The following is a 12,552-nucleotide window of genomic DNA, read 5'->3' as shown; positions in this document are numbered from 1 at the left end:
TTTGTATTTTGATGTTCGCAAATGTTGTGTCTTCCCTTTAAGTAGCATCAGCAGGATTTGTGTAAGTACCATAATTATCATAATGGGTTTTGGCCATTATAGTGTAAACCACCCAATACATTACAGCTCTACCAGTATACATGTAGAAATATGATAGCCCTTCTATTTACATTTGGTTTTGCACTGTGCTTTTCCATAATACATGCAATATGAAATTTGAATTTGGAAAATGGGACATTATATGCCAAAGCAAAAAGAATAAATTAATAATGAAATTTGACTTTAGCTTGGAAAATGGGCATTATATGCCAAAACAAAAAGAGTACGTAAATAGTAAAATTTGACTTTAGCTTTGAAAACGGGACATTATATGCCCAAATCTACTTTAATAGACTGTATTCTGAGAAAACAGTATTCTAGGATATTGATTTCAAATCAACAGTTGCCGAGCCATGTTTTGAATTGCACCCAAAATCAGCGTCCACCAGGGACACGTTCTCGTTCAGTCGATGGCTGCTACGCGATGTCACGCACTGAACTGACGAATTATAGCAACTGCGCGCGCCTGTGTGTCGTGTCAACACTTGCGTGCCCCCATTTACGGCTCCGTCAAATTAAAAACGAACTACTAATAAAAATTTCCAAAAATTCATCCTTAGATGCATCTTTGGAAATGACATTCTTTTATTGTTTTCTCAAAATGACAGCATGCCAGAAAGAATCATTTTACAGGAAGTTTAGCACCATAACTATCTTTAAGCCAAGTATGCATTTCATCAGTAACTTTGTCAGTTACTTTTTGGATAGCTGCAAATGATCTACTCTACCTTTAAACTGCATGGCTGCTCCACAGTTTCATCCACAGCCATCCATAATTGTTGTCAATTTCAACTGTCCATTAATAATTACTAAACAATCTATCCAAACTGATCAGTATTACTGCTATGGAACCACTAACACTCACCACGCAACTGCAAGCTAGTTGTGTTATACAACCATTCAACAAACACTCTGTGTTGGTTTTTGCCATGGGAAGTTCTGGTTTCACCTTGGGTTTGCGATTGTCAAAAGCCTGAATGAGTACTTCATGCATGAGTAGAGCCAAAAGGACAGGTTATTTTTCAAAGGTTTTTTTTTCCACGAAGTGCCTCTGGAAGGCTGTACATTTCTATTCACAGTAGCAGTATCAGATAATGATATCAAAATACATTTATTGCGGGTGGCGACATGAGGAAAGATTCAGTCATGGTTTTTCATTGCAAAGTGAGGGGCGGGGAGCCTAACCAAATATGAACATTGTTTTCAGAATTTTGGGCCTTCTGAAGTGACAAATCAGAAAATATTTGGAAACTTGAAGAAAAAATGCATAATCGACAGAATTGAGGATAGTGTTTGCAATATTTTGTGGTCAGTGAATTTATCATTTTTGGGGGTGGGGGGGGGGAGGGGGAAATCAGTAAACCAACGTTTTTGTTTAATAACAATGTATTGCAGAATACACACAATTTTAGGAGCTTATAGACTTTTTGGCTGGGGTGGGGGGGGGTGTTCTACACCCATGTTTTAGGTCTACTGGCAAAGGTTGAAGATGCTGACTAAAGAGCTTCGAAGAAAACAAAATAGGAATGACTGTGCTTTCAAAATGTGACCCAACCCAACAAAATGAGTCACAAGTTGCCAGAGCCACTTTTGACTAATTTGCTTTTAAAAGAGTCTAAACCCTATGGAAATCAACAAGAATTCCTCAACTTTTTAATCCACGAATTATCTGAAGATATCAACATTTCAGAGTGAGGAATATATCAAATTGAAGAGCAAATTATGCTCTCCCTAGTGCATGCGACCAACTGATCAGTGAAAAATTGTCAGTAATACTCGTTTTGTAAGATTCGGTCACAAGAGCCTTTTTTAATGCAAAGCTTGATTCATGGACTTTATTAGACCTCTTTTGTTCTCCAGTCAACGCATGCAGCTAACACTGCCTGCACACATCGATTGTACAAGTAGGAAACATTGTTTTCAACACACACATTGTGACAAATTAACCCATCAGGAACTGATGTTCATTGTACAACAGAATTCACTGGTAAATCCACAAAAGCATTGAGTGCTTGATGAGCGGTTTCGGACGCTACAGTGAGTAAATAAGCAGGACGAATTGGGGCAGTACAGTGATAAATGGGTTAAACACCAATTTCTCACTGTTTCATTGGAAATTACTTTGAAACTTGACCATTTCAAACTGAAAGCTCGAGATGGTCATTCAATGATGAAAACCTTTTACTAAGGGAATAAATATGAGCTTGGCCAGTTTTAGACAAGTACGTTTAAAATCAGCGTTGGGGCCTGGATGCGGATAAAGGCCCGAGCTGAAGGCGAGAACGTTATCGGCAACCAGGCCCCCAGCTGGTCGGAAACGTACTTGTTTAATACCGGCCAAGCACACATTTATTCCCATTCATAAATACATTTCGGTCAAAAAGTCAAAACAAGTCGAACATTTATACATTTCTAATAATTTTGTTCAACAATTTTACTTCGTGTTTCTTGAAACACCCCTCTAGCTATATATGTTTATGGTATGTGCCTCTCGCGAGTAGTACTAAAAATCTCCTAATATGGATATTGGGGAGCGCGCATGGCACGTACATGTACTGGGCGCAGAATGCGGCGGTGCCGGTGTAGTGTGAATAAAGGACTCTATGAAATACTGACTCGTTTGGTAGTATTGCGCATGCCTAAGTGAAGATTGTGAACGTTCAACCAATAAAAGGGTAAAAGGGACCAGATTTCATAGGAGTCGACATTTCATGTGACACCGGAAAAGTGTTTAAAACCAACCAGACAGTGTCTTATCAACCGGCTGACAGGCTCTCTACCAATAGGAAGGGTAAACTGTCTCAGGTACTTATGAATACAAGTATCACATCTGTTTACAAATACTTCACATAAATTTTATGCGAATGAATATATTTTTTTTAAACAGAAGAAACATAAACAGCTACTGCAACAGGCATCCCTTACAATAGACTGACATAATCCTCTTTGATGAATTCGTTTAGATGGAGAATAAAGGCAAGCTTTGGCTGAAGGAAACTGGCACCCACAGCCACTTCACAAAGTACATGCATTTGGTGTGGGGTACCTGACCAAGATGGCCCCCAATTTATACATATACCATGCAAAAATGATGTACCACGCAAAAATTATTTTGGGCACATCGCTGTATATTACAGTCTCAGCTTTGATAAAAAGGCAATGGTCCGGTATGGCCGTTCTAAATGCCGTGATTCTGCTGTGCCAAACTCAATTAATATGACATTTTTTAATGCAGCATGGCGATAGCAGGGCGTTTAAATCCACTAGGCTTGGCAAATTGAGTTCCTCACGGCACTATCCGTTCTAAACACCGTGCCATTGCCGTGCCGAGCTCCATTCAATTCGAAGTTGGAACAAGCACTTTACAATACGAATGCTCGTAATACCCTCCCTCGTGTCCGCATCACGAGGAGTGAAATTGCCGCAAATATTTGATCGCGCTCAACGTTCACTGAACTGCTTGAATGTAATATTTTACCTGGACAGATGCATTATGTTCGACTATGAAGTTCAGCGTTTAAAGCAGCTGCCGTGCAATAGGTGAGCAATTGCCTACCTTAGTTCATGTGAGTTCAGATCGGTAGTACTAAGGCATTTAGCGCGGGCCTTAGACAGCACATTTTACTGACAAAAATGAAAACTATGTTTCTGTACTTTAAACATTTCTAAGCGGCTTTACAATGACGTTACCGTTTCTTGAAGAAGTGACAATTACATTTTTCATCAAAAAATGGCATTACTAATTTGTTACTGAGGACTGCTGGGATTAATCTCAAGATCTGAACACATGGGCTCCTTGTGCCAACAAAAGAGGGCGCATTTTTACCACTTTTGAGAGCGCCGTGGACGGGACACACAGCGTGTGCGAACTGTACTGGTTCGCGCGCGAAGTACGCACAGCTTACAGCGTCTTAGCGTGAATGCGTACGAATTTAACTTGTGATGGTCTCCCAGACTAATCCCTGCCCCCAATAACTTTGGATCATTCGAAATACGCAGTGAATGGACTGGAAACCAGTCTAGGTATCCCCCAACTCTCCTTTTTCTGGCTGTTGAAGGAGAACTTGTGCACGGAGCCCATATCACTTTGTATTCTGAATTTCAAAGTATAACTATAACCTTGGAAGAATCCTAAACCTTTGGTTTCTTATTTGGAGTATCCCTACTACCACTCATATTTCCAGATTTTCTCTTTGTATCGGGAACCCCTTCTCTTTGTTTCTTAGCTTCCTTGCTTGTCGGTCTTCCAGATGAAGTTGTAGGGGAGGAACAACTTGAACCTCCCGCTAGATTCTTATTCTTAGAACCGCTTGAGGGAGTCTTCACGGCGAATTTCTCAGGAGGAGCATCTCCAGCTTTTGAGAGCTCGCTTCCAGAGGAGCGAAACTTGAAGACGATGGGCTGGGTGAGGGAGGAAGATGCCTTAGGCCCTGGTAAGATGTAGCTGATGGTAGCATAGGGCGTGAAGTGAAAGTCCTCTTTCAGATAGCCCTCCAGGAGGAGGTAGCAGAGGATGGACACACAATCGACGCGAGTCAGTGGGGATGGCTTTGCGCCTGGTGAGATATTTAAGAAAAAGATGGCTTTGATGTAGTCTGAGTATCATCCGTGGTTCGATGGAGCCCTCTTAGCGCTTCAACCAACGTCTGATATATGTGAGCATGCAATTTTATGCGACCCCATGCGCCAGCCAATTGGAGTCGACTTTAGAAATTGCAACGTCAGATATTGTGGACTAAGCTGTTGATTGGTCAATTTGTAATACAACAAAGGTTAACCGAAGACCCGATAGAAGGCGCCCGCTGAATGGTCAGAATCTTGACGTCAAGATGCAATTCTGTTTTGCGGGCTGCGCAGGGGCTCACGCGCTAGTCCCTTTTTTTGTTTCTTAACTTTTTTTATGAAGCTATCGCCCAATTCCTTTGAAACTACATGTAATCCTAGAGTGAACCTTGTGGTTTGAGATGGTATGGTCGCTTTTCTTGTAGGAGTTCACTTGGGGGTCAGCCGCCCCTGGGAAAGTTGGGCCTCCAGCCAAAGCCCATTCACTTGTGCACAAAAAAAGTTCTCTGTGTTTTACATACCGCCGTCACAACAATGTCATCAATCATCCTCTACTGCTGGCCCAGTGACAGCTGTCTAGAGCCACAGAAAGGCTTTCTCGACTGTTTCATGTCCATCTTTTTTGGGGGGATCCAACATGTAATGGTCGATCCAACATGTAATGGTCAATCCAACATGTAATGGTCACAGTGCATGCAGTGTATATGTACATGACCGTGCAGCCACAATGTCTGTGAGTGACCTACTGGAGGGGATTCAATCTTGTGTGGGTTCGGGGGACCTGCTTTCATAATATTTAGACCATTAGAGAAAGGATTGTGTCCACAAAATAGTATTTTATACGCGAAATCAAAACTGCCTCACGCGTGAGCACCTCAGCTACGCGGCGTAAGTTTTTACGCTTCGCAGCTCGCAGGGTTAACAGCTGAACTGCTCATATATTATAGGCCCTTGCTGTGCAAGGGGATATTCAATACACTAGCTTTTATGAGGGTGTAATGATTCATTAATGCTTCTAATTCAGCATAATGATATGAAAGCTGTAAATACTTGACAAACTATTTCCGAATTCCACAAAGTGACCCATGGCCATGCAGTCAGACAGTTTCATAGCTAAGCACAAGTATCGTATTTGCCGAGAACAAAATTAACAAGCCAACATGTCATGTAATGTTTATTGCTTGTTACAACTTCTTGGATCATTTTGGCAACTTAAATGAATTTGCTGGGCCATTTTCTCTGCAAGCAAGCTCCATAAAATTTGGAATTCTCTAAGAGAAGGATCTGGCTGTGGGGAAGGAGGGAGCTAGGGGCATTCTCCCCATAAAATGTTTCAATCCATATGTGTCTCTTCTACACTTGTGGCATTTTCTAAGAAAAATGAGGGATTACATTTGCCATTTTTGAAAGTGTGTTATGTTGTTGTTATTTTTTTTGGGAGAGGGGTGAAGTGGGGGTTGAGGAATGTTGGGACACCCACACCAAAGTTTAGATCAACAACCGATTCTTTAGTATTGTTTTTTACAATTTTATTTCAATGAAGCCACATTTTCTCTTTTTCTTTGGTTTTTTTTTTTTAACTCATAAAACTTAATTTTTTTTAGCCTTTACGAATCTACCACATTTAATAAGAAACTCTTTGCCATCTCACCTTCAAGTCTGTGAGTTGGTTTCTTTGCCAACCACTTGTCCACCAGCTTCAACGCTGTGACGCGCTCCTTCTTCTTGGCTACGGTCTGCAATATGTCCAGCATGCTGGCATAGTAATCGTTCAGTTTCAAGTCATGAACTGCAACGATTAAAACAAGAAACGAATTAGGCAAAAGGTCATGCAAGAGCAATTTTATATTGCTCCTTAATATAATCACTCAAATCAAAATTTCGAAGGGGCTGTAATGTGATGGCCTATGGAGAGTTGCATTACGGATGCAGATAGTGTTCACTGAGAGTAAGGATCTGAACATTTTTGTTTAATGTTTGTGGAGTTATTGAGGTCAACAAGAAAATAAATGGAACATGATATGCAGAGTTGTAATGACTCGAGTCCGACTCGAGTCACAATTTTTGGTGACTCGAATCGGGTCCCTAAGGATAAATGACTCGACTCGACTCGAGTCACTGCGAGCAAATGACTCGACTCGACTTGAGAGAAGGCTGATAAGACTCGAGTCCCAAAAATAAAAGCACAACTTTATTTGCAATGACTTAAGGTGCAAAATTTATGCTCACTTCGCTTTGCGAATAGCAGTCATGTATAAATATACAACGTGTCACAGACTCCCACCTCATGGTTCTAGAACGCACAAAATACTCTCCAGGAACCAGATTTTTAAACACATTTTCACTGTTTCATCATTGGCTTTGGGCGATTTCTTATAAAGCTCTTGGATTCGAACGCTGGCTAAACTTATGGCCTTATATAAATTTTGGTATATAGTGTTCAAATATTCGTGACTCAAATTGACTCGAGCTAAATATTTGTCTCGACTCGACTCTACCTTTTGACCTAATGACTCGACTCGACTTGAGTCACAAAAATCAGTGACTCGTTACAACTCTGATGATATGGCCAATGGAAAACATGTGTTGCTCTTTATAGCATTACTTATGTGCCTTGTTTTTCCCACTCAATACTGTTTTCAAGAGCCTACTCCAGTCCTTTACAAATTCTTGTATTACATAAATTTTGTTGGCCTTTCCTAATTTATCAATATTGAACACTGGTCAAAGGAAAAGTAGCATGGTCTGTTTACCAGACTGCATAATCCACATCTACCCATGCAACAACAAATGGACAATTTCAGAGTTATGAAAGGCAGTGTAATGTTCATAACAGAGCCAATTAACCATGATATCTAATGAATGGTTCAGAGAAATGATCCAAAACTCCTAGTCTGTGATCTCCTTGACTAGATGATGAACGTATAAAAAAAAGTAAAGTCTGTCCCGAGCCAATGTGGCTCATCAGGCCGGCATTTATCTCCAGTTTCAGTAGCATGAAACGACTGAGAATATTTATATTCCCCCTGGATGGGATGCTAGTCCATCGCAGGTTACTCCCCAGCTAATGCCGGTACCCATTTATACTCCTGGGTGGAGAGAGGCAAGTGGGGGTGAAGTGCCTTGCCCAAGGACACAATATATGACCAGCGGCTGGATTCGAACCCCGGACCCTCTGATCATGAGTCACGAACCCTAACCACTAGGCCACACACTCCCCAGATGATGAACGTATAAGATTTGAAAAATACCTTCTCAGGTTTATTCACTGAGCTCTTAAAGGCTCTGTCACGGACATTACATAATGCTGGAATAGTCCAAATGTATTTTCGAACAAACTGGATTAAACCAAACATAGAGGAAAGAATGATGTTCATGTACAAAGTCTACCTGAATATGTGAAAATTGTCTAAAGTAGTTACTAGTTCCACTTTTGGGTTTAGTGCAATGACTGACCATCACTGATAGTGGTGTCAGGATACTGCATTCTCGCCAAACATAATTAGGATTGTCACTTTTGCACTGCTCAAACTTGATTGTCACTTTTTGCATTCAGTACTGCACGTAGTGTACCTTGTTCCTTGTATTTGCAGTTATCACACTTCGCATTGCACTTTTGCTTGCTGGCGTCCCATCTCTCATCAAAATGTTCTGCCTGTATGCGCCGACGACACCTGCAATGTTTGAAATAGCAAAACCAGAGACAAAACACCATAAAATAAAGACAAACATCCTTATTGCCAGTGTTGTAGTACTCGTACTCGTACTCGAGTACTACTTGAGTACTTTTTTTTGAGTACTCGTACTCGTACTTGTACTCGAATGTCAAAGTACTCGTACTCGAAATGACGGTACTCGTACTCGGGCAGCAAAGTACTCGTAATCGACATGTCGAAATTGCACTCGATCATTAAAGTACTCGTACTCGAATAGCAGTGCTGGGGGGGGGGGGGGGGATGGTGTAGCTTGACTATATACCATGGCATTATTTTATCGATACTTTCAGTTTGAAATGATTGATTGGCTTGTGGAGAAATCAAAGTTTCCTGATTTTCCTCTGTGCACGTCTGGACAAACACATTTACAGCTAGCCGTGAGTGGGTCTGTATATCGGTCTGACTGGGCCTAGGCAATTACGCACAATGAACCATTTGCCGTATGGCCGTATTTGGAAATACAAGTACTTGTACTCGTAAGTACAGAACTCGCACTCATACTTGTACTCGTAAGTACAAGTACTCGTACTCGGAGACCTGTTCTTGTACTCGGAGGTACAAGTACTCGTACTCGGCAACTTAAGTTCTCGGCAGTACTCGGTACTCGGGAAAAAGTACTCGACTAAAACACTGCTTATTGCTTTCGAACATGATAATTTACTTTGGATTTTGCTGATCTTAGCACTAAAAACAAGACACTTTGTTCAAGCTGCTGTGATCTGGGCCCAATTTCATGGCTTTGCTATAACCACAGAATTCCAAGCTTACAGTCACCATTCTAGCGTGCTAGCTAAATTTTCCATACTAATCCAGTAAGCACAAAATCCTTTATTTATTTATTTATTTATTTATTATCCACATCCAACAGTAGAAAAAACGCCAATTACAGGACTGTGTTAAAAATATTAAAAATTGCAAAAAAAAAAAAATTATATATATATATATAACATATATATATATAAACACAAATATGTTAAAAAAGAATCAATATAAAAAATAAATATTGATGATGTCAGTATAAAAACAAACTAAAAAGAAATTATATATGTATATAGAGATGAAACGAGCACTGTGAATTGTGATAGGAGACGATTTCATTGAAAATGCATATATAGTTGCTAAAAAGTAATGGATAAAAAAAAGACACAACGCACATATACTTGAGACAAACACAAAATAACAACAAAACAAACAAACAAAATAACAAAAAGAAGAGAAAAAATGGAGAGTAAAACAAAACAACAAACGTAACTAAACAAAACAAAAACAAGACAAGACAAGGAAAACAAAGCAAAACAAAAACAAACAGAGCAAGACAGAACAAAACAAAACAACTTAGGTACAGTTTGTACGCATGCGCATAAGCCAAAGTTATATGCTAACTTTAAGCACAGAATTTCTGCTACAGTAAGTAGGTTTTTCTAACGGTAAGCAGAGCCATGGGCTCTGTTGTTAATAGGACCGTCTGCGTGAAAACTTTCCTTCCGAAAATTACCAATGCATCTTCACTGTCAGATTCTCCGCTGTCACTGCAAAAAACTATCTTGAGTCAGAAAGAAATCGTCGTCTGAACTATCCATGTTGACGGAAGGAGCCTACACACAAAATGACTTGGTTGTACGGGTGTGGCGTACACATGCTAAACACGCCACAGTGCTTGATTACGTATAAGAGCCTCGAAGAACTCCCTTGTAAATTACCCTAAATGGCCATGACTCGACACGAGATATGCAAGTTTTTTCATCTCCACTCACTGGACTGTTAATAACAATACTTCTTTTGAAGCAATGGTTTAAGTCGAAGAATACACTAGCAAGTGTGGATTCTTAATTTACAAATGCACTTGGCGCTTTGCGCCTCATGAGTTCTTAAATTACGAATCCACACTTTCTCGTGTGTTCTCCTTAACTTAACACGTGCATCTCACCTGTGTTTATCAATGCAGTATGCCACCATGGCGTAGAGTTTCTGCAGTCCAGTCTGTTCCACCATGACCATGGCGCTCTGACGAAACATGTCGGGCGACTGAAAGAACAGGATGCAGTCGGCTGGCTTGTCGTCCCGACCTAGGTCAAATCAGGACCAATCACAACTCAAAATGTAGGCTACGAAACACATCAACTAATGTGATTTTTCATAAATAGCCCAAAAGACACTGGATTTTTCACACAAGCAAAGGTTAAGATAATGTATTGTGTCTAAAGCTTGATGTTTGTGAACATGCAAGAGCCAGTCCATTTTCCTTGGCACTGTTCCTTGAATTACGTACAGAAATACAATAAACTCCCATTAAGTCAACTCTCAAGGGAACGGACAAAAAATTGAGGTATCCGGAGTTCGAGTTAAGCATGGTCTCTTTGATACTGTCATGCCATCTACACGTACATGTATGTTTTTGAATGGCTTCCACTGTAACTCGCTATGAAAGGGACGAGTTATTTGGCACATTTTCCTTGTTTTTGTCCATTCTAATGGTGTATTTCTTTTTAGTCACAAAGCATCATTTCACTCAGATTTCATATTGTCCTTACCTAAAACATGCCAATAAACCACTCAAATTGTGTAACTGCGTATAAGAAATCTTTCATTCGTGTCTTTTGTTTATCGATATTGACGCACCACACTCAGGGTTTCTGATATGTGCGGCGATGTTTTTTACGCTTCTTTGTGACGGTTTTGGCAGCATTTTTAACGACTGGCTGAACAAAAGTTCGAGTTAAACGGAGGTACCTGTGCGGGCACTTGAAGATACTAAGGTGATTTTATGGGACTTTTGTGTCAAGGAGATGTAAATTCAATATTGGGTTTTGGCCTTCACAAATGAAATGTTCATCAGCACTGAATACTCAGTGTTGTCCGGGTGTTTGTGAGAAAACAGAATATCACAAGCTTACTTGGGTGGGAATCGAACCCCTCAACCTGTCTTACCACTAAACCATTGTCCAGGCCAGGGTCAGCTGGCCGCTTCAAATTTGATGTAGTGGTGGGTATCGCAAATACTCACCATTTTATACGACAGAATTTTGCATCTCGGCCAATGCGCAATCAGATTAAAATCAGTTGTAACTCACGCCAGATGCGGGAGAACCAGCGCACGCATGCAGTGCGTCGCGTACACTTGGTCGGAGAGCGCCCTCTAGTGTTCATGCACAAAGCCCATACCTGCTCGGCCGCTTTCCTGATAGTAGTTCTCCAACGACTTGCTGAGGGTGTGATGGATCACAAACCGCACGTCCGGTTTGTCAATACCCATGCCAAAGGCTATGGTCGCTACCACAACCTTGTTCCAAAAATAGAAGGGAAAAACTGAATGTTTTGACTACCACAATGTCCCCCAAGGCAATGTAATATGTCTGAATGCTTTTGTGTACAGCACAAACACAAATTTTGGTTCACGAAAAACACCCATGTTTGAAGTTGATTTGCCACGTCATGCATGCTTGGGACACAATTTCAAAAGTTTTAATCATAACGACCTTGTCCTTTGACCTATGTGTTGGCTTTTGAAAAACCCAAAGACCAACCCACATACCAAGTTTGAAGTTGCTATGTCAAGTAATTCTTGAGATATTCTGCTAAAAGATTTCCATTGTTTTACTGTAAACCCTACCACATTTTTCAAAGGGCAAATCCCCCAAAACAGAGTTTATTTTCAATGAAATGCGAGCCCCGAGGCAACAGTTGAAACTCATGCCAATAAATGTATACATATAAGTTCCTTTATCAATGAGGCTACAAAAAGAAAAAACCCACCAAAACAAAAAACAAACATCAACCCCTACTCCCCCCCCCCACCAAACAACAAAGAAAACAAATAAACAAAAACAAAAACACAACACAACACAAACCTGCGTCCGGCCACTCTTCCATCTTCCATGGACTGCGCTACGAACGCCGGCATCCAGATCTGCATGGTAAGGCTCAGCCCGGATATTGCTAGTCTGCAAGGCAAGGGCTACCTGCTCCGTGTTCTTCTTGGATAAGCAGTAGATGATGCCTAGGAGCATGTTGTGAAAGAGGAGAGATGAACGCCAAAACAAACAAGAATTTTCTTTAAAGCCAGAGTCCATCATTTGCAGCTATCCAAAAAGTAACTGGCGTAATTATTGTTGAAAAACATACTTGGTTGAAAGATAGTAAGGGGACTAAACTCCCTGTGAAATTATTCTTTCTG

The 12,552-nt window shown here is 40.6% G+C and overlaps 1 protein-coding gene across 1 annotated transcript in view; it reads right to left on the bottom strand.

Annotated features, from left to right (window-relative positions):
- Positions 1-2,767: 2,767 nt before the first annotated feature.
- The window catches only part of LOC119721097 (ATP-dependent DNA helicase Q1-like), a 34,403-nt gene continuing 24,618 nt past the window's right edge, over positions 2,768-12,552 (bottom strand). The window contains exons 9-14 of the mRNA XM_038190995.1: positions 12,227-12,375; positions 11,541-11,658; positions 10,306-10,444; positions 8,236-8,336; positions 6,314-6,451; positions 2,768-4,655 (exon numbers count right to left, since the gene is read on the bottom strand). Of these exons, the coding sequence (XP_038046923.1) occupies positions 4,231-4,655; positions 6,314-6,451; positions 8,236-8,336; positions 10,306-10,444; positions 11,541-11,658; positions 12,227-12,375 (1,070 nt within the window). The 3' untranslated portion in view covers positions 2,768-4,230. The remainder of the gene's footprint in view (positions 4,656-6,313; positions 6,452-8,235; positions 8,337-10,305; positions 10,445-11,540; positions 11,659-12,226; positions 12,376-12,552) is intronic.

This window comes from Patiria miniata, unplaced genomic scaffold, assembly GCF_015706575.1.
Source record: "Patiria miniata isolate m_02_andy unplaced genomic scaffold, ASM1570657v1 HiC_scaffold_13, whole genome shotgun sequence".
Taxonomy (NCBI): domain Eukaryota; kingdom Metazoa; phylum Echinodermata; class Asteroidea; order Valvatida; family Asterinidae; genus Patiria; species Patiria miniata.
The sequence above is the reverse complement of the archived record's forward strand: the minus strand, read 5'-3'. Positions and strand labels throughout refer to the sequence as shown.